This window comes from Echinops telfairi, unplaced genomic scaffold (assembly GCF_000313985.2).
Source record: "Echinops telfairi isolate 266 unplaced genomic scaffold, ASM31398v2 ScPeMD7_7463;HRSCAF=8501, whole genome shotgun sequence".
Lineage (NCBI taxonomy): Eukaryota > Metazoa > Chordata > Mammalia > Afrosoricida > Tenrecidae > Echinops > Echinops telfairi.
Window position 1 is genome coordinate 4,054,555 of NW_022111363.1, and position 22,803 is coordinate 4,077,357.

The 22,803-nt window shown below is 50.5% G+C and overlaps 1 protein-coding gene across 1 annotated transcript in view; it reads right to left on the reverse strand.

Annotated features, from left to right (window-relative positions):
• The window catches only part of CEP164 (centrosomal protein 164), a 72,838-nt gene that overhangs the window by 36,097 nt on the left and 13,938 nt on the right, over positions 1 to 22,803 (reverse strand). Inside the window, 4 exon segments of the mRNA XM_045283586.1 lie at positions 5,126 to 5,203; positions 5,527 to 5,652; positions 6,088 to 6,243; positions 13,337 to 13,538. Of these exon segments, the coding sequence (XP_045139521.1) occupies positions 5,126 to 5,203; positions 5,527 to 5,652; positions 6,088 to 6,243; positions 13,337 to 13,538 (562 nt within the window).

The window sequence follows — 22,803 nt, forward strand, 5'->3', positions numbered from 1 at the left end:
AAAAAAGACCTCTCCATCTGCTTGAGAAGGGAATGTGGAGGGAGGGGGCACAAATGCCTGAAAGACCCGCTCCATCCATCCAGACCACAACCCCCACAGCCAGGAGCGCTTGTCCTGGAAGCCTCCCCCTGCTCCCAGCAGGAAAGCCAGGGCTCCCAGAACCCACCCAGGGCAGGAGAGGGCAGGGAGTTGGGGAGGTGCCCACCAAGCTAGCCATCAGCCCAGCTTCCCCTCCACAGCTTAGTGGCTCCGCTGCTCCCTGGGGCGCCGAGCACTTTCCAAGCACAGGACAGCATTGCCTGCGATCTCTATACCGGCTCCTCGCGCTCCTTTGAGCTTGTCACCAGCGCCCCCTTACACCCATGCTCAGTGTCCTTCCTGTGAACCTCCCCCTTTTTCATTCTGTCGCAGCTAGAGAGGGGCCTGCACTGGAAAGCGGAGAAGAAGGAGGCGGAATGGGAAAAGCATTCTCACCACCCTACTGCCCTCTCATGGACTCAGAGCACAGTGACTGCTGCCGGGACGCAGGGCAGGGAGAATGAACACAGAAGGAGCAGGGGCAAAGGATCCCAAGACTAGCAGCTGGGAGAAAAGCCCATTTTCTGTCTGTCCTGAAATGCCCACTCATCCCACCAAGAACCTACACACACACACACACACACACACACACACACACACACACACACACGAGAAGCTCTAGCTGCCAGCCCAAGGTCAGAGCACAGGAAGTCAACACTCCATGTGTCAAAAAGCACTGAGCCCGCTGGGGTGCTAGAGACTGGGAGGTGTACCTCACACCTCCTGCTGCAGCCATTTCCTGCCCCATCACACTGGGGTGGCTATTTATAGTGGAGGGGTGACAGAAACGCTCTCCCACTCCCACCGAGAAGCAGAGATGCACTGGGAGGAAAGCTCTGGGAAACCCAGCACATGTTGAAGCAGAAAGGCCCTTGGTTTGTTGGCACTTACAATTGGTCCAAAGTAAAAGTTAGCGAGCCCCAAAGACGAGCACAGCCATGCTCAGTCCACACAGGACTGCAGCCCACTTGGGAGAACAGGGGCCGGGAAGAGGACAGCACACAGCACCCTGCCGGGGAGTCCTCCCTGCCCCAGCAGGGCTCCTCTATTCATGCATTCACCCACTCAGTCACTCACTTATTCATGCCCTCACTGTGCAGCAAAGCTTACCCTATGCGCTTCCTGTGTGCCAGGCGCTGGACCAAGGGCTGGACACGCAGACCCGAGGATGGCCGAATTCCCACCCCGGCTCACTCAGCCTCGGAGAGACTATCCTTCTGTTCTACTCGTGCATGGCCACCCTCTGGCCTCCAAACCTAAGCCTCTCCTTTGCCTCCAGCAGGTCTCAACAGCAGATGACAAGAAGCTTGATTTCAGATTTCGGAGAAGCGAACAGACTGAAGACTTTGGCTACAACGCAAACGGCCCGGCCCCACTCAGAAAAGGCCAGCAACCCATGCTGGGTCTCTTTCCCCACAGCTTCCAGACTAAAAGGCCAGGAAGAAAGGACTGGAAATCTACTTATGGAAACTCTCCACTGACAGTCCTCTGTTTCACAGGCATTCTGTCTCTGGAGTGCTGAAAGACGATCTCCCCCACGCCAGCCCCCGGGGGTTGGAAGGCCCTGGTAAGGTGAAGAGGGTGCCCAGCAACGCAAGGCTTCGCTCCTTAGACCAGGGAAGAATGCCATTCCCTCTCCATTCCACTTTCCACAAGCTTTTTGAAACCCCTCATCTATGGGAGAGCCATATGTCAAAGCGGCTCAGTGGCGACTCACAAGCGTAAGATAACAAAGACTTTGTATGTGTATATGCTGACATCGAGGGAGCGACAGATCTGCATACAGGTATATCCGATAGGTCACAACCAAAAATGTTGTGACAATCTGAGGTCATGGGCAAAGTCTAACTACAAAAAGGGGCTACCCAGTGGTGAGAGCTGGGTCCCAACGGAAGGCCCACCCACATCTCCAATCGCCAGGTCCAAAGCAGAGCCCATCAGTCGGTGCCTGCAACCTCTGCTGGCCCGAGATGCTGACCTGGCTTCTCCAGGGGAGGTGACGACCGAGGAACGGAAGTCAGTGTTCTACAAACTGCTTTGGTGAGTAGTGACTGGGACCTTGAAAGCCAATGAGTGGGCGTCTCGGGTGCAACTATCGATCTCTCCCTGTCCAGAGGAAAGCAGACGGTACATGGAGACAATGAGTACAACAGACAATGCCCCGTCGTCTCCACAACTGAGACCAGAACATATGGTGCCGGCCACCACAACCAACTGCTCGGCCAGGGGTCTCTTTCACAGGTCCTGGAGAGAGTGGGGGGAAACGGGGAGCAGAACTCACAGTCCTAAAAAAAAGGCCAGGCTTACCGGTCTGAGAGAGAGACTGGTGGAAACCCCGAGACTACGGCCCTCAGCCACCCTTCAGGCCCAGACACGCACTCACTCTCAAGACTCAATGTTCACCTACACAAGACACAGGTTTATAAGAGGAAAGAGATCAGTGAGGTGTGCACACCCTAGAACAATCAATCACTTGAGATCAAAAGGGCAGCAGTGACCAGAGGACAAGTTCAGAAATGTTAGGAAAGAAGGAAGGCTGAGGGGAAAGTGCCGTTTCATTGCAATCAATGACATGAAACGAAACATGCGTGGCCGTTGAGTGGAAAACTGATGAGCTCCGTACGCCTTCGCCCAACTCGGAAGCTGACTGTGGTGAGGCTGCGAGGTTCTACTCAATAAGACTGAGCTGTCGACGCGTGTGCTCTATGAATTGTACACCAATGGAACTATGTCTTACGTTAGCAGTATAAAGAGTCAGGAATAGAACATAACTGCGGGAAACATGACGGGACTCTATTCCCTAACGGATAGCAGAGGGAATCTGGAAAGCTAGTATTCCCCGTAGGAAAGCCACCACTTTGCTAAGTCAGAGATGAAGTCCAAGTACATTATCCTGCCTTAAATATCATTCCCACAGGTTCTCCCCTAACAGCTATGCTGCTTTAAAGTGGTTGATTTCACCTCCCTGCAGAAGCAGACATCCTGTTGCTATCTCTTCCACCGTGTCACCCAGCCCCTTCATACCTTCCCCTAAAGCAGGTATTCGGCTTCCTCACCTGTGAGCTCAGGGACTTTACTGTGATTACCACCCACCTTGTGACTTACGTAACTCCTGAATATGCACGTCTTATGGCTACATAAATGCCCCAAGATAGTAAAGACTCCCTCCCTCTTCTCCCACCTCACGTGGACCACCAAGAGGAGCTGGGACGAGCATGCTACCATAAAATGTATCTGACTCCGACATGTCCCTCTCTCTCCTATCTTCGATGACTTTGCTAAGATCTTTATGCACTGTAACCGTACAATTGCCCCTGTGAACCTGTCAGTTGTCAGAGGCTGGTTTATTCTGCCACTTAACAAGGGATGGGATAATAAGAAACATTCATTAGGAGGCTAATTTATCTGTGACACTTGTGTTTTACTTAGCAGTTTTGTGAACATTCCAATACAGTAAAGTGTGAGCAATTTGCTTGATTCGGACGTGTTTAAACTATTTGATATAGCAAACTTGTAAAATACCTAATTGATTAATCCTACGATCAATATTTAAAAGTCTGGAGAAATCTAAATCTAACTTGCTGACTTTATGATTTATTGTTTATTTAAGTATTGGGGGAATATTTAGAGAAGTATTCATTGCTTAAAAATGAATAAACTGGGCGCCAGGCAAAGCACCCAGAGCAGGAGGCATCCTTCCCAAGTACAGAAGCACCTTGGGAGTTTCTAGGGACCGACCGCGACACGGTGAGTTTGGGGGTCTATGTGCTACGCGGAGCATTCTGGTGAACGACAGACTTGGGGAAGGAAATTAGAATCAGTAGGACTACGTGCAAGGATGTTCTGGAAGTCATTCGTATCCATATTTGGCATCTGCCAGACCTCGTGTCTGTGTTCAAGCTGCTCACTTGCCTGAAACATCCCTTTACCTCCCTGGGTCTAACATGTACCCAACTCACTAATAACGTACCTACTTGTCAAGACCCGAGTCAAATGACATCTCTTCCACCAATGTCTCTAGTCAAGCAAGGTCTTCCTCCTCAGAACCTCCTGGACCAGTGCTCCTGGGCTTTTACACTCACGGCTCTGCGTGTCATTCCTGAGGATCCATCCATTCAGTCAGCATTTACTGAGCACCCACTATGACCTACTAAGCCCCGAAGAGCTAGTGTGCTTCCTCTCTCCCCGGCTGCCTCTCGCCTCCTTGGAGACAGCCCAGGCAGACCCGTGCGTTACTAAAATGCACATATCCACAGAGCTTGGAGCAGTGCCTGGGTACAGAGCCAGCCTTTTAACAAACGCCAAGACGCTGAATGGTGCTGCACCTCTGTTCAGAACTAAGGCCTGTGTGATGGACGTGTAATCAAATTCAAACTTCTCAGCCTGGCACTCAAGGTCCTCCATGACCCAGTGCCAAACTGCCTTCAAAGTCTTCTCTCTCTCGTCTCTCCCACATGTGCCCTGAACTCCAGGGGAAGGAGACGCCGCGTCTTCCCCACAACTCACCTGGCACCAACTGCCCTCTCTCCCTCTCATCTCTCGTCTCTCCCACATGTGCCCTGAACTCCAGGGGAAAGAGACGCCGCGTCTTCCCCACAACTCACCTGGCACCAACTGCCCTCTCTCCCTCTCATCTCTCGTCTTTCCCATTATCCCTCCTGGATCAGCTCAGGTGTCAGCTTCTCCGCCACACCTTCCGTGGTCACCCCAAATGGGCAGCAGCCCTTGAGTTCTCCCCTCGCACACTGCTTAGGGGGCCCGATCATATTCTGCCCTGTGTTCACTTACTCCTCTCTTCTCTGAGACTCTGGGGTCTTCGAGGGCAGCAAACCGTAGCTCATGCATGTCTGGCTGACCCCCAGCACCTAGAAGGGTGCTCATTGTGCTCCTTTGACAAGTAAACAGATTCTTTCCCCCTCTTGTCCTTTTCCAAGTCCCAGGAATCCAACCTGGGCAGGTCTGAGCTGAAATGGTTCTCTTCCCAAACAGGCACCCCACAAAGTCTCAGCCTTAATCAAGAGGGGACGCGCCAGTCTGGGGCTCTTACCTCATACTCAAAGTCGCCGCCCAACGCCCCAATGTCCAGGTGCAGGTTCTTAAGCAGCTCACTGGAGCTGTGGAGACTCTGAAAGCAAGTAATGGTGCAGGGTCAGCATGAGCAAGTGCCATCCCAGGGCGCCAGGCATGCGGGATGCTGTTGAACAGGAGGCGGGCCTAGCGCGGGCATCAGGGCCCTCCCAGCAGGGCCTCGCCAGACACAGGCTCCCACGACAGTCCTTGACCAGGTGAGGCCAAAGAGCCCCTGTCTGACTATGGTCCTGCTTTGTGGGCTGGACCTCGGAGACACAGCTGGGTCAAGAAAAGAAGGGGTGCCCGCCAAATCACTTCTAGCTGCTTTTGAAGTGGCACAGGGGGTCTCCAAGCCAGGGGAGGACTTCACACCGTCACCTGGTTGTCACTGTCCTCCTCGTTGGCCTCCTCCCCTACAGCCAAGAGGTTGAGGCTGTTCTTATCCTCATGAATGGACTCCAAGAGACCCTTTGGAACCGTAGGCATCTTGAGACCCTGCAGAGGCTCGGAAAAAAAAAGAGCAAAGTCAAGGGACCCCTCAGGAAGATTCTAGGAACCATACACGGCTTGCCCCACTGTCTGCCTACATTCTGCTAAAACGCGTCCTACTGCGCCCACGAAGCTGCCTCTACCCACGCCCAGCCACGCGGAGCCCTCTCTTCTCTGGTCCTGCTGCCCTGGCTGCGTGGACTAAGAATGCGAGAGTAGCATGGACATCTATGATCTGGCTCAACTCTGAACACACACACACACACACACACACCCCGCGGGGTCCACCTTCAGCATCATACACGATGAGGAATCTCCCCAACAAAGATGGGGCTGCGAGCTCTGAGCACTCCACCGTGCTGTTGCTGGTCCGCAGGCCACGACTGTTGGGCTGGGGCTCCACAGGGCCTGCAGTCACTAAACACGCCGAGGCCGGGGGACAGTACTTACCAGCGGGACATCTCCGAGCAGACTGGACTCCATCGAGCTGCCCAGGTTCGCACGTGGAGAGCCACGAAGAGCAGGGGGTGGGGCATCCAGCAGGCCTCGTAATGGAGCCAGGCCCCCGAGAGGTATGTGGACTGGAGCCAGCGAGGACCCCAAGGCCTGGGCAACAGAAAACCTCTGGTCACACACACCCCCCCACCCCCCCACCCCCGGAAACAGCGTGCTCTGGGAGATGACACAAAAATAAAACTTCCAAATCTCGCCCGCTCCAAGTGAAACCACCTCCGCTCAGAGGCTGCTGATGAAACACAACATCCCAAAATTACCGTGGCGTCAAGTGGGTGAGAAGTCACAGGCTGGTCTCCTGCTTCTCCTAGCCCCATGGCAGACGCTGCTCACGGTGGGGTCGGGCCCTGCCCCTCCACCACCTGCCCTCGCCTCCCCACTCCGAGCCAGACGGGAAGCGTGGGGAAGGGGGAAGCAGAAACAAAATCCTCAGAGGCCATCGTGTAAAAGCCTCTGCAGATCAAGTCCGAAGGCCATGAATCCAGAAAGAGCCAGCAAAGTATACTCTCCAGAGTGGAAAGGAACCCCAGAGGTGGGTGATTGTCTCGGGAGCGGGGCACGCGCCACAGAACTGCTACATCATCCTGCTCGATGCCCACTGGTACGAGTTGGTACCATGTGATTTTATTTTTTTAACTGTGGGCAGGTATCACCTTGTGAGAAATAAACAAAAGCCCTCTCTCTTCCCTCTACACCGAGAGGGGCTGTTGGAAGAGACCTCGCAGAGACAAGAAAGGAGCATCAGTCCCGGCTCTGCCCTCAGGCGGGCGGATAAGGACGGCATGCCGGCAGGGGCTGGGCAAGAGCCTGGGTCTGCGAGGCAATGGGCCGCTCGGAGACTCACTGACAGATCCGGCTGTTTGTGCATCTGCGGGAGGGGGAGGACACATACCCGGCTGCCTAAGAAGGTCCCCTGAGAAGTTCAAGTGAGACAACGAGGTGAAGGAGTTGTGTGCATGGTCCAGGGCGACTGCAGAGTTAGGGAACTGTCATTCTTAGAGGGGCTTCCACGACAACAATTTGGGCTTATTGGAGGTAGAGGCAGGGATCACATTCTGATAGAAAGAGCCCTTTGCAATTAGAACTGAAAACATATAAATGCCAAATGCCAAAGGGGGAGGTAAGCAGAGGGAACCGAGGGGGAGTCAGGCTGAAAAAGTGCAGTGGGTCCGTCGAGTCACCCACAGCCTCATCTGAGAGGCAGACTGCCTGGTGACTGCCCTCAGGGCCTGTTTCTGCCTGGGGAGGGCATCAGGTGGTCATCGGAGAGATGACAGGAGAAGCCCTCTCTGAGCCCGAGTAGGTTCAGGGTCACCTGAGCTGGTCACGTATCATAGGTGGGAGCAAAGGAGCCGACAACAACAGAACTGGCCAACGAGACCCGAGCACCAGGCACTGGGCTGAGGACCTCTCTCCACCACCTGAAGCAGGCTGGACTTCTAGCCATGGTCCCCCGTGCACAAACCAGAGGTGGGTAAGGAGCCTACCCCAAGCCACAGGGACAGCCAGGGCAGAGAGGCACTGGGGACCAGGTCTACCTCCAAGCCCCTATTTTACACTTTCTCCTAGATGTTGGGGGAAGGCAGGTGGGGGGGGGGGGAGGCTCGAGAATCAGGGGAGCCTGTCTGAGGTGAACTCTGAGCAACCAAGGCCTGCACCTCCCAGCTTCAGCCCTCCCAACTAGCCCTGGGTATCAGCAAGCATGATTCTCCCCCACTGTACTTAGAGAAAATTAGAGACTCCTGACATGGCTAATTTGCTAACGTGCTGGGGGGCTGAGGGAGGGAGACAGGCACGCTGAGGGCTTTGTTCTCCAGGCCCTTAGCCAATCAGTGGTTAGCAGGGAAATTATACATCCCTGGCTCCTAGCTGTTCCTCTTCTATAGATGGCCATTAGCTCCAAGTGTAAGGCTGGGCCAGGCCGTTGTCCTTCGGAGCAGATAAACTTGCTGCCCCCTTGGGCTAATTAAAACTTGCAGGGTAATCTGTGGCTTATCTGATATTTATAGTGCCACAGTAGTTATTAGAGCTAGTGGAGAAACAGGGCACACCGGCAATTGGGCACCAGGGTTAACAACTGGGTAAAAGCCACAGCTGGGCAGTAGCAAAAGAATCGGCAGGAAGTTAAGACGAGGAGACAAGCCTTCCCTTCCCCGTGGTTTCCAATCCAACCTGCTTTCTTCCGAATGAAGACTATGGTGTGACACTTTAAGGGGATGAAGGGTCAGAATGACAGGGTTAGCCCAGCCCACTGGGGATCCCAGTGGGGAAGGAAGTAACGCCACAGATGGGTGACAGGTTTTTCCATGGGGTTTCCTGGGGACCCTAGGAGGCCAGGCCGCTCACCAATGACAGCAAGGTGCTCGGCTCGGTGGGCTCCCACCCTGGTGAGGCCATGAACTCTCCTGCTGTCAGGGGCTCAGATGAAGGACTGCGTGTGGAGCTTGGGGTAGGGGTCTCCTTGATAGGAGCTACTGGAAAAGGCTCCCCAGACCCCAGGACAGCACCTGCGTCCTGCAGGAGAGCCAGGGTCCACACCACCTTCCCAAAGTCAACTGCCCGTGAAGGACAGCTCAGTGCAGCAAAGAGAGGTCATAGGTGCCCTTAGGAACGAGGTGGAAGAAACCAGAATCCACACCAGGGCCACACTGGGAGTCAAGGGCTCTCTCTTCACCAGTGGGGGGCGGGGGGGAGCTGCAGGAGTGCAGACCCTACCGGCTGTGTTAGCACAGAAGCGCCACCAGCCCCCTCGGAGGCCATTTGGCCGTGCCCGCCATGAAGCGTACCTGGTTGAGAAGCTGTATCTTGTCTGGCTCTGCAGCCAGCCCTCTGCTGGAGCTCGGCTCAGTCAACCCCTGCCTGGGGGGGCTGCTGCTGGACTGGACGCCGGCTGGCTGAGAGACCTCCTCAGCAGGGGCAAGGGCCATGTCCTGAAGCTGCTGCTGCAGCCCCTGCCCCCACGCTGAAAGCCACGCATCCCTCTCCAGGGCTCTGATGACCTCCTGCTCCCCCTCACTAGACATCCTGGAAGACTCGGCTGCTATGCAAGAGAACATGCTGGCCACGTCTTTGCACGGCATTTCCTGCATGCTCTTGGGCAGCCCCAGGCCCTGCAGCCGCCTGGAGATCTTGACTATCTGTAGGATGTGCTGGTAGAACCTCTGGTCCTCCGAGTAGTCTTCACTCTCCGACTGCTCGTCTGCAGAGCTCTGGACGGGGGGCATCTGGGGCTCTAGGAAGGGGCTGGCATGTTGCACTCTGAGCCCAAGCCCTACCTGATCTGCTCCTGGCTCAGAAGCCCCGGAGCTCTGCGGGTCCCAAGGGAAGTTGTTCACCTCACCCAGGACCTGAGAGCCAACCTGGGAGGCTAGGCTGCTGTTGCTCCTGCTCTCTGGGTCAGGCTCAGAGCCACTAGGCTTCTGATCTACATCGGGGGGCTCTGGAGAGCCCGGGGTGGGTCTCTTCTCACTGTCAGGCAGGACAGCAGGGGCACCCTCTGAAGGGGCATTCTCAGCTGGTATCAAAACGTGTCCCAAAGGGGCATCCTGGGCTGAGGCTCCTAGAGCCTTGGGGCCCCAGGGCTCTGTTTCCCTGGTGGTCCCCGGGGTGTCCTTATTGACAAGCTTGGAGACCTGTCCCATCCACAATCCTGGGAGCTCTCTCCTCCTCCTCCCCCTGCCCATGCCCTCACTTTCCTCAAGGACACCCTGCCAACTCAGGTCTTCCCCTGGGCTGCTGCTACGCCCTAACAGAAGCTTGCTCTTCCGGTCGGGCAGTATGTGGTCAGAGGAGCCAGGGGACAGGGAGGGTTCCTCCCCGGGACACGGCAGCGAGACAGGGCTCCGGGCCTCATCCCCACGGGGGCCTGTGGAGCTCAGCGTGGCTCCGTTGTGGTTGGGCTGCTCCCCTCTCAGCTTCAGGCTCGTGCTGGTTTCGGGAAGCTTTGGGTGACTGGAAGCCTGGCTCCTGCTCTCCGCCACCTTCCGCCCACTCGGGGGAGGCTCGGTGTCCCCGGGGCCTGCAGCGCTGGGCTTCTGCTGCCTGGTCCTCAAGTCCAGCTCCTCTGTTTCCGGGTCTGAGAACCCCAGGTAGATTTTCTCTGTCAGCTTGTGGGGTTTCCCCAGGCCCGGCTGATACCCTGACTCTGTCCTGCATTGGGCTGGGGCCCTGCCTAAGATTTTCTCCACGTCCGCAAAGATCTGGTGAGGTCGTGAAGCTTGGCCTTTGGGCAGTGGCTGCAGCTTGCTGGGCAGAGTGCTCATGAGAGGCCAGGGTGGGTCACCCAGCAGGCCTGGGCTCTTCCCTTTCCTAAAAGCACCCTCGTTTCTAGCCTGCAGCTCTGGGTCTAGGTCCAAACCAGCAAGCCCAGGTGCCGGGAGAGGGGACGGGCCTCGGAGGAAGGAGGCAGAAGGCAGAAGTCCCTGCTCAGGCTCCTAGATGGGCACAGAAACATGCAGAGAAAACGAAGACAGAGTGTGTCTGACTTACACGTGCTACCTCAGCCCCCGGCAGAAGCCCACCCTCTGTTTAAAGGAAAGCACGGGCCACCGAGGGAAGAGAAGTCCCCGAGGTTGACAACGCGAGGGGGGGCTTCAACAAGCTCGTGGGGGAAATTCCATTACCTCTTCTTTCTGTGTTTCCTCAAACTTCTTGAGGCCCCCTCCCGCGCTGTTTCCTGGGCCCCAGTTTTCTGATTTACAAAGAGGAGCCCGGACCATATTAACTGTTTGCAAATCTCAATCCATAGACCCTGAGGAGGGCGGTACCTCTGGGACCACTGTCTCGTGCATGTGTGCATGTGCGTGCATTCGTGTGCGTATGTGTGTGTGTGTGTGTGTGTGTACGCATGTGCGTGCATTCATGCGCGTGTGTGCGCGTGTGTGCGCGCGTGTGGGTGCGTGCGTGCGAGGGAGGGGGACAGCCAAGACCCACCCACCCCCAACTTCAGTCAGAGCAACTCTGCTTCTCTTGGTTGCAGTGAACTTCTTTGGAGGAAGCAATTTGCAATCAGAGCTTTACTACGCTGCGGGGTTGAAATGATCCATGGATTATCCCCAGGGTAAAATCGCCAACTACCTTGCCCTGGAGGTACCAGTTAGTGACCAGGCACTGTGACTGGTCAGTTTTATAACACACACACACACACACACACACCCTCCCCCGAGCTTACCCAGGACTACGAGAAATGTCCAAAGAAGGGAGAAGAGAGGAAAGGAAAAAACAGTGTCCTGAGCCTTGGGAATGGCTAGCTAGAGCCTCCACCAAAGCGGGCAGTCGGTCCTGCTGGGTGAGGTCTGCACACTTGAAAATCTCAGCACTAGTGGAGACCCTCAAAAAGCAACCACCCTCTGCAAACAGCCCCACTCCCCACCACCCAGCCTGGGAGTGCGCACTGCCAGAGGACCAGGCCGCCTGAGTCCAGCACACGTACTTGCCTGAGTCTCTCACCCCTGGACAAAGGCCCAAGAACCAGATAGGCAATCCAACTGTCCTCTCCTCCAGAAACCAGAGAAGGAGCCCTTTCTAACTGGGCAGTCCATGAGCACTGCCACACATCTAGAGCTCGGTCAGCGCCCACCCGCCCACCTCAGTCCCCTCACTGCACTCCCTCTGCCCACCTTTGGTCAGCCTGCCCAAGCGCCAGGTTATGGTGTCCAATAGTGAAAAGCCATCACCCACCTTTCGCCTTTCAAACACATTTGACTATTAGATCATTCAACCTATTTAGAAACCACTTGCCCTCCTTTCTCCAGCTAGAAGAGTAGGCTTGTGAACTTGTAGCTCAGAACCATGAACTGGGGGGGGGGGGCCTGCAGGGAAGGAGGAGGAAGTCTCCGCAGAGCCTGGAAAGGATAGAACTCAGAATAAATCCATCGTCAGGCGTTCAAAGCCAGCACGGAGCCCTGGGAAGGAAGATGGGGCCTATCTCCACTGAGAAGTACACAGCAGTCTCTGGTGGGAAGCAAGACCATGAGCAAAAGGGAGAACCGCTGGGCTACTGGAAGGGCAGGCAGGACCCCCAACGCTCCCCACCGGAGCGCCATACCGCACCTTCTCTCCTCACGGTGCCCCACCTGCCCACACCTGGGTGAAAAGGAACACCTGAGAGTCCCTGTGCTGCCGCCAGGTGCCGGGGGCAGCCTCCATCCAGCAAGGCTCCCAGCCTCAGCTTCTCTTCCTTCTCCCCCTAGGACCGGAGGTTCCGAACTGGGCCTTCTAGGTCCCGGCCCACGTGGGGGTGGGGGGGGGGGAACAGAGTGGGAAAGAGCACTTTGATCTCTGAGTGGAAAAGCCACCTGACCACACGGAGTTAGTTCGGGCCCCGCAGATGAAGACTGCACTCCATGGGGGGAGCGGGGTGACAATGAGAGGGAGGAGAGCTGGTCTCTGGTGGACCCCATGGAGTGGAGCCTGCCTAACTTGGCACCCCGTTAGGGGACGGAGCAATAAAAGTCTGTCTTCTGTAAGACACTAGGAAAAACGCTACTGGAACCCAGGCTGTCACGTTACAATCAGGTGTCAATTTCCCAACGTGTACCAAGCCACTGGCAACACAGACCACCCACAGGAGCAGGCAGAGCCCCCAGCCTAACGTTTGGGATCTTGAAGGCACTGGTGTTCTGACGACTGAACTGTGGCTACACCTGACACCTAGGAATTCGCACGGTTGGAGGACAGATCATGAGTCCACAGTAGGAAGACCCTCTGCGTATCCAGGCCCACCAGCCTCCGCGTGGCATCACTTCTCAGACTACTACTGCAAAATGCCATCCTCGGCAGAGCTCTCGCCCTCTCTCTAACCCTGCAACCGATCATGTGCTTCCCAAGGCCAAGAAGAGACAGAGACAGAGACAGAGAAAATTTGTTTAAAGAGGCTAACTTCTAGAAGCTAAAAGGAAATGCTGCCAGGTGGTAGGCACAATTTAGATGATGCACCAAAAAGGATGTAGGACATTGTTCGATTTTAATCTCTCGGTCCAGCTACAGACATCCTTCATGTTTTGGTCTCTAACTTGACAGCCCATGTGTGTTAGAATAGAACTGTGCTCCACAAGGTCTCCAGGCCTGTGTTCTTGGGAAGCAGAACCCTCCCTAGACCTTCCTTCTGAGCAAGCACCGGGAGTTCCCAATCTCCTCTTGGGTCTCCGCCTCGGCCCCTTGTGCAAGCTAACATGCACTAACTCACCAGGGGACTTCTGGAAGTCTCTTTGTCCTTCTTGTCTTTCTTCTCCTTCTTCTTCTTCTTCTCCTTCTTCTTGACGGCCCCAGTCGACAGCTTCCCCCGCTCTTGGATGACCAGATTCCGATAGTGCTCATCACAAGGATGGTCCCAGGTGGACTGCCCATTGGCAAAGTTGAAGTAGTAAATATCACCTGTGATGTCCTGGCTGCGGGTGGGAAGCAGAGGTCAGAAGTTAACACCTCAACCCCTCAGGACCAATAATGAGAGTAGCCATACCAGGAGGGGAAGGGGAAGGTGCGGGGAGAAAAAGGGGGAACCAATCACAATGATTGACATATAATCCCTTCCCGGGGGGACCGACAACAGAAAAGTGGGTGAAGGGAGACATCAGCCAGTGAAAGACATGAAAAAAAATAATAATTTATAAATTATCAAGGATTGATGAAGGAGGGGGTGGGGAGGGAGGGAGGGAGGGGAAAAAATGAAGAGCTGATACCAAGGGCTCAAGTAGAAAGAAAATGTTTTGCGAATGATGATGGCAACAGATGAACAAATGTGCTTGACACATGGATGGATGGATGGATTGTGATAAGAGCTGTACGAGCCCCCAATGAAAGGATGAAAATAAATAAATAATAAAATTAAAATTTTTTAAGAAGTTAACACCTGCTCAGGTCAAAAGTACTAGGAAAAAGAAGAGGGAAAAAAGAGAAAAAGGCAAGGAAAGAGAAGAAGGTAGAAGAAGAAAAGTTAAGAGGGGAGACAATACAGAAAAAGATTCAATAGACGGGTACCACTTGGCTAAGGAAAGAGAATTAGATTAGATAAAGGAGCAAGTGACCGGGATACCTAAGGACTACACTAGAGGGAAACATATAATCATTGGGGTTATCTACCCATGCTAAAGTAGATCAGAAATAACCTTCATTGTATTTAGGTGGAGAACTATAAACATTATAGTACCTTAAGGATAGTGTTAAGGACAGACCTTAATATTCTTATAAGGAGCCCTGGTGGTGTAGTGGTTATGCATTGGGCTGCCATCTGCATGGTTGGCAGTTCAAAACCACCAGTCACTCCTCTGGAGAAAGACAGGGCTTTCTACTCCCTTAAAGAGTTACAGTCTCAAACCCACAGCAGGTCACCATGAGTCGGCATTAACTCGATGGCAGTGAGAGTTGAAAAGGAAGAAAAATTCATTGCCAAAGCTCTAGGTTTGCAGAAGAATCTAAACTCCTAAGAGGTGACAACTCTAGGTGGTAAAAATAATGTAGAAGGTGTGTTTTGTTAGTTTGTGTTTCAACTTGGACAAGTCCAAGGTAAACCATCCATCCTATCCACCATCAAGATCCAGAACAGCTAACAAAGAAAAGAACATACCCAGGCACAAACCCAAAATGTCTAAGAATTTCATAAAGCTTTACTGGAAAGTGAGGCAAAAAGGAAACGCAATTGGAGAGACAGATCACATGCCCAAATGGAACAACTCAAGTCTATAAGGGTATCAATACAATCTCAGTAAAGTTCTAACTAGGTCCTTGTAAACGTGGATGATACCGAGCTGCCGTTTTTAAACATTCTGATCAAAGAATCTATAGAATAATCGTGATCAAAGTGTGGGAAATGCAGAAGAGAATTTCAAATTATTACAGAGCCCAGACTTTCTAGCCATGGAGGCTAGATGACCCCTTGAAACTATTCCCCTGAGATAATCGTTAAACTTTGAACCTAAAGTTAAAAATATCCCCTCAAGTCTTCTTAAAACCAAACAACAGTTTAGCTTAACTGGTAAAGGAAGTCTGCTCTCCTAAGATCTATCTATCTGGGAGAAAATTAAAAACAGCACCTCAAATGACTGATGGGAATCGTAGGGGGCAGTAAGCTTATGTTAATGGGGCAAGAACACATCAGAAAAGGAAAGGAAGACTGGCTGCACAAGTGGAAGAAGGTGCCGTAGTTTTATTCAAATTATGTGTGTAATCTGTTTTTCTTCCAGCCTCGTCCTCCCTGGCTCCCTGGAAGGTATTTTTGTAAACGTGCTATGTCGATATTTTAAAAATACGTTGCTGTAAAACACTAGATAGTGCATTTATGAAAAGACCTCATGAGAGGGGACTGCAGGTGAGCTCCCCCAAAAGTGCGTTAAAAAACTGTGCTCATTATCTGTGTAAGAATACCATGATCAGTGCCCCTGAGTGACACACACAGAGGTTGTTGGGTTGGTGTCTGTTCTGCTGTGTGTACTCGCGACAACAAAACAAACGGCAATGATACCAAAGTAAATCAAAAAAATCTTGACAGTGGGGTACTTTCAAAATTATGAGACAAATCGATTAACAGAATAAGACCCACAGAGCCTAGAAACAACCCATTTATGTGTAAGACTGTGCTTTAGAGGAAAGGTGGCATTTCGGATCAGTAAGGGAAAAGGAGCTATTCATTCCATAGGTGGCACCGAGGTGAAAGACTACACATTGAGACGCCCGTACAATGGCATTCACCAACATAAGTTCCAGATGAATGAGCTTAACATTAAAAAGCAAACTACGATAAGAAGAAAATGCAGGGTGATAACTTCATAAACAAAGTAAGCCGTCCAATCAAACGCAGTGCCATCAAGTGGATTCCAACTCTGAGAAACCCTAAGGGCAGAGTCAAACTGTTCCCGTGGGGTTTCTAATGTGCAAATCTTAATGGAGGCAGACTGCCACACCACCGCCCCACGGAGCACCTCGTAGCTTCGAACCACCAACCTTGCTGTTAGCATCTGAGCATTGAACCACGTGCCACTAAACTACTAAAGCCACAGAGTGAAAAGAACCAAAAAAAAAACGATTAGTGAAGAATTCTACATTTTGGTATGAAGAAAGAAACCATAGACAAAATTAAAAGTTATGCAGGTGGGATAAAATAGCAAAATAGTAGAAAGCAAATGTTCTGAGAATGATGGCAACAAATGTACAAATGTGCTTGACACAATGGATGGATGGATGGATTGTGATAAGAATTGTACGAGCCCCCAATAAAATGATAAAAAGAAAAAATGGCAAAAATAGTAGTACTAAAAGTAATATCCAAAATAATTAGAGTTCACCACCTTAAAAACGAAAAGTAAAAAGTAGATAATCTAATAGATAAAATGGCAAGAGATTAAAAAAAATAAAGTAAAGCACATAATAATCTTAAACATGAACCCCCATCCAGATTACAGTTTTTACAAAATTAAGTAAATCACAGAAGAGACACAAACAGCCAATAGAGGGACAACTCAATTTTGTCATTTGGAAACTGCAAGTGGAAACATCTGGCATGCTGGCTGCCCTGGGACTGACAAATTTTGTTGTGATAGACAACTTTTCGACTGATAACATCTAAAATGAGTAGTCATCTATAATGCTGGTAGAGCTGCTAGGTTTTAGCAGGAAGTACTTTGGCCCTATGGAGATTTAAATCCTGCACATCCTCTCACGCAGACTCTTCTCGAGGGCCGGCCAGGTTTTGCCTGCATTCAGTCGTCTCTCACGCTCTTCCTTTTCTTCTCTTGACTGCCACTCTGATCTTTATTACCTTCTTCTTCTGTTTATTTTAGATTGAATTTGTTCGTGTGTTTCTAGTTTCTGAGAGGGTCGGTGCTTTCACAGCTGGAGCTATAGAACAAGAGTTGATACTGGGAGGGAACCTGCTTCCTATATATTCTGTAAATTTGCCTGGACAATCTTGTTCCTTTACGCTTTCCTAAGAAATTTAGTTTCTCAAAGTTTTCCAAGTCTTTTTTATGCTTAAATTATCTCCTTCAATTTTCTGTATACTACTGTATTTTAAATATAGCATCGCCTTGGTTACCCTGATTCCAGAGTGCCCTGTAATCTTTTGTTGCCATTTCAAATGGGGTCTTTAAAAATGGCTCTGGTCCTTCTAATTGACTGTTGATGCAGGGGCACCGCTGCTTTGCATGACTGACTTTCATTATTCTTCTTGTGCATCCAGCTGCTGTGCTGAATAAGCCATTATGTTAAGGATTTATAACGTCTTACTTATTCAATCCATAGCTTAGCAAATAATCCAGGAAGCGAGATTATATAAAGAACACGGAAGACGACTCATTAACGACTCATTAATAGGGAGATGACACAGCCTTGTGTACTGAAAAGGATGCGGACTTGAAACACTTTCTGGCGAAGATCAAACACTACAACCTTCAGTACGTCTTATATTTCAGCATAAAGAAGAGGGAAAAAATTCTCACCACTGGACCAAAGATTGAAGTTGTCAAGGACTTCGTGTTACATGGATCCATAATGAACATCATGGAAGAAGCAGTCCAAGAAATGATATGATATAGTGCACTGGGCAGACTTGCTGCAATAGAAGTCTTTAGCGTTTAAAGAAATAAGATGTTACCAAGCAATGGTATTTTCAGGTGGCTCGTGTACAGAGAGAAGTGGGAGGCCTGTGTGTTGGGGAGAAGGAAGAATGTGCCACGGACTGCCATGGACTGCCAGAAGAACAGACAGAGCTCTGTGGGAAGAAATGCAGCCAGAATGCTCCTGAGAATCAAGGATCGAGAGACTTTTGTTTCATGGACTCTGGACATGTGATCAAGAGGGGCCAGACCTTAAAGAAGGACATCACGCTGGGCAAAGCGGAGGATCAGGGGAAAAGAAGAAAGCCCCCGAGGCCCGGGAAGAGCACCGTGGCTGCACCCATGTCCTCCAACATGGCAGTGACCGTGCAGACGGTGCAGTCAGACGGGGTTCGTTCTGCGGTACAAACGTTCACGAGCCGTCAGAGCCCACTCCGCAGCACCAACAACACAGCTCTTAGAGGTTCTAGTAGACAGAAGCTGCATGGAGTCTGAAAATGAGGTGGATTCAATATAGCTCTTCCTTATTTACTTTTGGTAACTTTTTTTTTCTTTCAGGAAACTGTCCATTTGAACTAAGTTTCCATCTTCAATTCATAAATTTCTTTTATGGTTTCAGAATCCCTGCTAGATCTTTGATAATGTCCTCCTTCTATACAGCTTTTCTTTTTCCTTAATATTGCAGTAGCTTGCTTATTTAATTTTCTTTAAAAAAAAAGGATTCAGTGATTACGCCTTGGGCTGCTAGCCACAAGGTCGTGTGCAGAACCACCAGCTGCTCTGAGAGAGGAAGCCGAGGCTTTGCACGCCCGTACAGAGTGGCGTCTCAGACACCGACAGACGTCGTTCTACTCTGTCCTATAGGGCTGCCAGGAGTCAGAATTGACTGTCTAAAAACAATTTTTTTAAAGAACCTAGATTTTTTTTTCACTAGTATTTTATTAAAACCTTGACAAGTTTCTGGAAATGGAGGCATAAAGGGAAATGCCCCAGGGCAGGTATATGCATGTGATGAAACAAGAGCAGGACACACCGGGGATCAATAATCCATAAATATTGTCTGTGACACATTATATGCCGGATTGTGTTATACAATATCACAGAGTAGCACACAGGGATATAGGATATAATTAGGAAAAAATATGGGAGATCAAATGAATGTCTGGTCACATCTTTCAATAGAAGGGTAGAGGCTGAACAACATCTGCAAGGAAACTGTCCGAACAGAAGGAGGAGGGGCTTTTTGCCTTGAATGTATGGACTTTTGTCTTGGTCACATATAAAGCTTTAAGTTTCACAGTAAGCATTCTTATATTAAAGTGTTGGGCTTTCTAGTTATCCATGTTAGGTTTCATTGTTCTATTTGTTGATATTTTTAACAACTAATTTTTTTTAACTTTAACAGTTTTATTGACATATAATTCACATTTCATACAGCTCAATAGTTTAAACCCATTAAAAAGAGGGTGCAATCATTACTACCATCAATTTCAGAACTTTTTTTCTTTCTTGTATTTGTTATTATCAGCTCCCCATTTTCCCTAACCTCCCCTTGCTATCACTCCAGGAAACGATTAATACAGTCGCTGTCTCTGTAGATTTACCTATTCTGGATTTCCTGTTGAGAAAAACATACAAAAGCAAAAACACAGAAACAAGAACCCAACCACAAGGACAAAATAAAACATAGAAAAGCCTCAGTTGAAAAGATAACAGAAAATCATAAAAACTAAAACAATTTCAAATGGGCCAAAAGAGAGAACAAATGATGAGCTGTTGATTTTTAATCTAACTGGGCGAACCCCGATTTTTGGGTCAAACCTATTCATATAATATTGTTTGCTTTTTGTTAATTGCCGATCAACAAAGATAAGGCTTACTGGTCAGATAGAGACTGGTAGAACCCTAAGATTATGGCTCTTGGTCACCTTCAGGCTTGCACTTGAACTCACTCTTATGGCTCAATTTTCATCCAAACTAAACCAAACCCACCATCACTGAGTCAACGCGGACTCGTGTTGGGAAGTGTTGTTGAGTCGGCTAAGACTTGTAGCGACTCTATGTACAACACGGAGAAACACTTCCTGGTCCAGCGAAGTGTTGGACACAACTGTTCTTACGTTGGGGCCTATTATTGCTGCGTCCACTGTGTGGAGCCAGTTTGCTGAGGGCCTTCCTGTTTTCACTGGCCCTCCCCTTTACGAAGCATGATGTCCTTCTCCGGGGACTGGGCTCTCCTGACAGCATGTCCAAAGTAAGTGAGATGAAGTCTCACCATCCTTGCCTCGAAGGAGCATTCTGGCTGCACTTCTTCCAAGACAGATCTGTTTATCCTGTTCTTCACCAGCACCATAAATTCAAATGCACTGATCTTTCTTCGGTCTTCCTTATTCGATGTCCAATTTTCACATGCACATGAGGCTACTGGAAATAGCATGGCATGGGTCAGGCACACCTTCGTCCTCCAAGCAACATCCTTGTTTTCCAACACTCTAGAGAGGTCTGGTGCAGCAGATTGACTAATGCAATGTGTTGTTTGATCGCTTGACTACTGCTTGCATGAGCTTTGATTGTGCATCCAAGCAAGATGAAATTCCTGACAACTTCCATTTTTCTCCATTTATCAAGATGTCAGCTATTGGTGCAGTTGCGAGGATTTTTGAGTTTTGCTATTTTTTTTTAAACAGTGAGTTACTTGCTCTTAATTAGAGAGTAGCTAAGGCAAATGGAAGAAATGATAAAGTCCAATAATTGAAAATTTCAAAGGGCTAGAAACCAAAAAGAAAGAACACACTCCGCATATCTCAAACTGAAAGAACTCGAGGAAAAATTCAAACTTTGAATTTCACGATTGAAAGATAGCAGGGGCAAAAGACTGACTGAGGGAGGAAGCGTGACAAGACGGTGGAACAATACACAGTCACTGTACCAAGAATAATGAGCTGACAATTCGACCATTTCAAGAGGCCGTAGATGGGCAAGAACTGATGCTCCTGAAGGAAGAAGTCCAACCTGCATGGAAAGCAATAGCCAAAAACAAGGCTGCGGGAATTGGGGGGATGCCGACTGAAATGCTTCCAGAAGCTGACGAGGCACTAGAGGCACTCACTCATCTTTGCCAAAAGGTTTGGAAGGCAGCTAGTTGGCCAACTGGCTGTAAGAGATCCATATGTATACCCCTCCCAAAGAAAGGGGATCCCACGGACCCCTAGTAACTCTATGAAACAGAGTGGAACTGCCCCCGCTGGGTTTCCAGGCTGCACGTTTCACGGCAACAGAAAGTTTCATCTTTCTTCCGTGAAGTGGCTGGTTGGTTCAAACCGCTGATCTTGCTGACAGGTAACCCACTCTGGGACCAGGGCTTCTCAGAGGGCCCTATATGAGGGGGAGTAACCCTAGGGAGGTACACAACCACAGAATACTCAACCGTTATTTCACCCCAGGACCACGTCCACCTGAGGGTTAGGCAAGAAGAAGGAATGGACATGAAAATCACAGGGAGGGAATGGGATAAAGTGGTGTCACATGGTGGGATTGCAGGCAAGGACACAAAACAAACTGCGAATGACTTGTTGAAGGAAAACTCTTTTGCTCTGTGGACCTTCACCTATCTTAGAATAAAAAGTTAACAAACATAAAGACAGAAAACGGAATCCAAAATAGTAAGAACATAATAATGCCAATTCTACACAAATTCTTCCAGAAGTTTGGGGGTGGGGGGAATCATCAATGAATAGTAATTACCCCTGGGAAGGGGAGCAAGCCAAAAAGATGGCAGTATGCATAAATTTGAATGATTTATATTTTCCTAAAAAGTGAAAAACAGTCCAAGCTGTCCTCCTGAGACCAGCGAGTGAGTCACACGAGCAGGTACACAGAGACGGGAGGTACAGATGGCCCACAGCGATGTTCCACCAGGACAGGTATCGGACACAAAGCAGAAGCCACCATCCTACACACCTATCCCGCAAAACCAACCGCTGAATCTTCAGCATCTGGAGTGCCGGGTGCAGTGCCGACAGATTTATGACAAGAGAGATGTCAGGGAACTGGAGAAGGCCCAAGGAAAGGCGGCTAGACGGATCACGAAAACAAGAAGGCTGCCACGTGAGGAAAAGCTGAGAGGAGCCAGCCGAGGGTGGAAATCATTGTGAGGTATGGCCAAAGCAATAAACGGTAAGGATAAAAACATGATCCTTCCATCTTGCGCACAAAATCGCGTCCTGCCAGCCTAAGAGGGAGCCATCTGGAGACAAGTCTGGGGCAAACATCGGGAAAATCCACTGTGACGCAGGAAGTAGATGGACAGCACACACTTCAGGGAGACAACCTCACCCATGGAGAGGAAGCGGGAAGGTCGAGGAGAGCGGACGGACACGGAAAACAGCACCACGGCGACTCGGGACAAGGAGAGAGTCAGGAGTGGCAGCTGCTGGGCCTTTGAGCGCTCCTCCTTTGGCCAGTCCCCACCCACCCCCAAACTTCTCTTTCCCTGAGATAGCCCAAGGGGGCCTCTGCTCCTGCAGCCCTGAGAGCTCTGACTCAAAACCAGAATATGAACAAATTCACAAGTGGTCCCTACGGTTGAATTGTGTCCGTTCCCCGACTCCCCCAACCAAAACATATGCTGGAATCCTGGCTGCATGTCTGTGGATGAGATCGTGCTCTGTAATACTAAATGGGGCCATGCCTTGTAGGATGTGTCTTATGCCTAATCACTTCTGCATTCTACGAAGAGTGGGCTAGACACAGAAGGAGGTAGATCCGAGCACGGCAGATGCCGTGTGAGGATGGCCCACAGGCCAGGTTGACAAGGCATACCCAGGACCCCCGCAAGGAAGGCACTGGGTGTCTGGCTGGTTTGGCACTAGCCTGATCTGGACTTTTAGCCTTCAGAATGGTGAGAAAGGTAACTTCTCTCTATAAAGACACCCAGAGCCTTTGGGTTACAACAGCACATCGGGCATTTGGGTTGATGTCTGATGTCGGCAACTAAGACGCCATCCACAATCAGCTTACACAAATTCAGGAACGGCCAAGCCCGTCACAGCAGGTTGCCAAGGCAGAACCCCCCAGCCAAGCTGAGGAGGCTCACAAGGACCTCCGG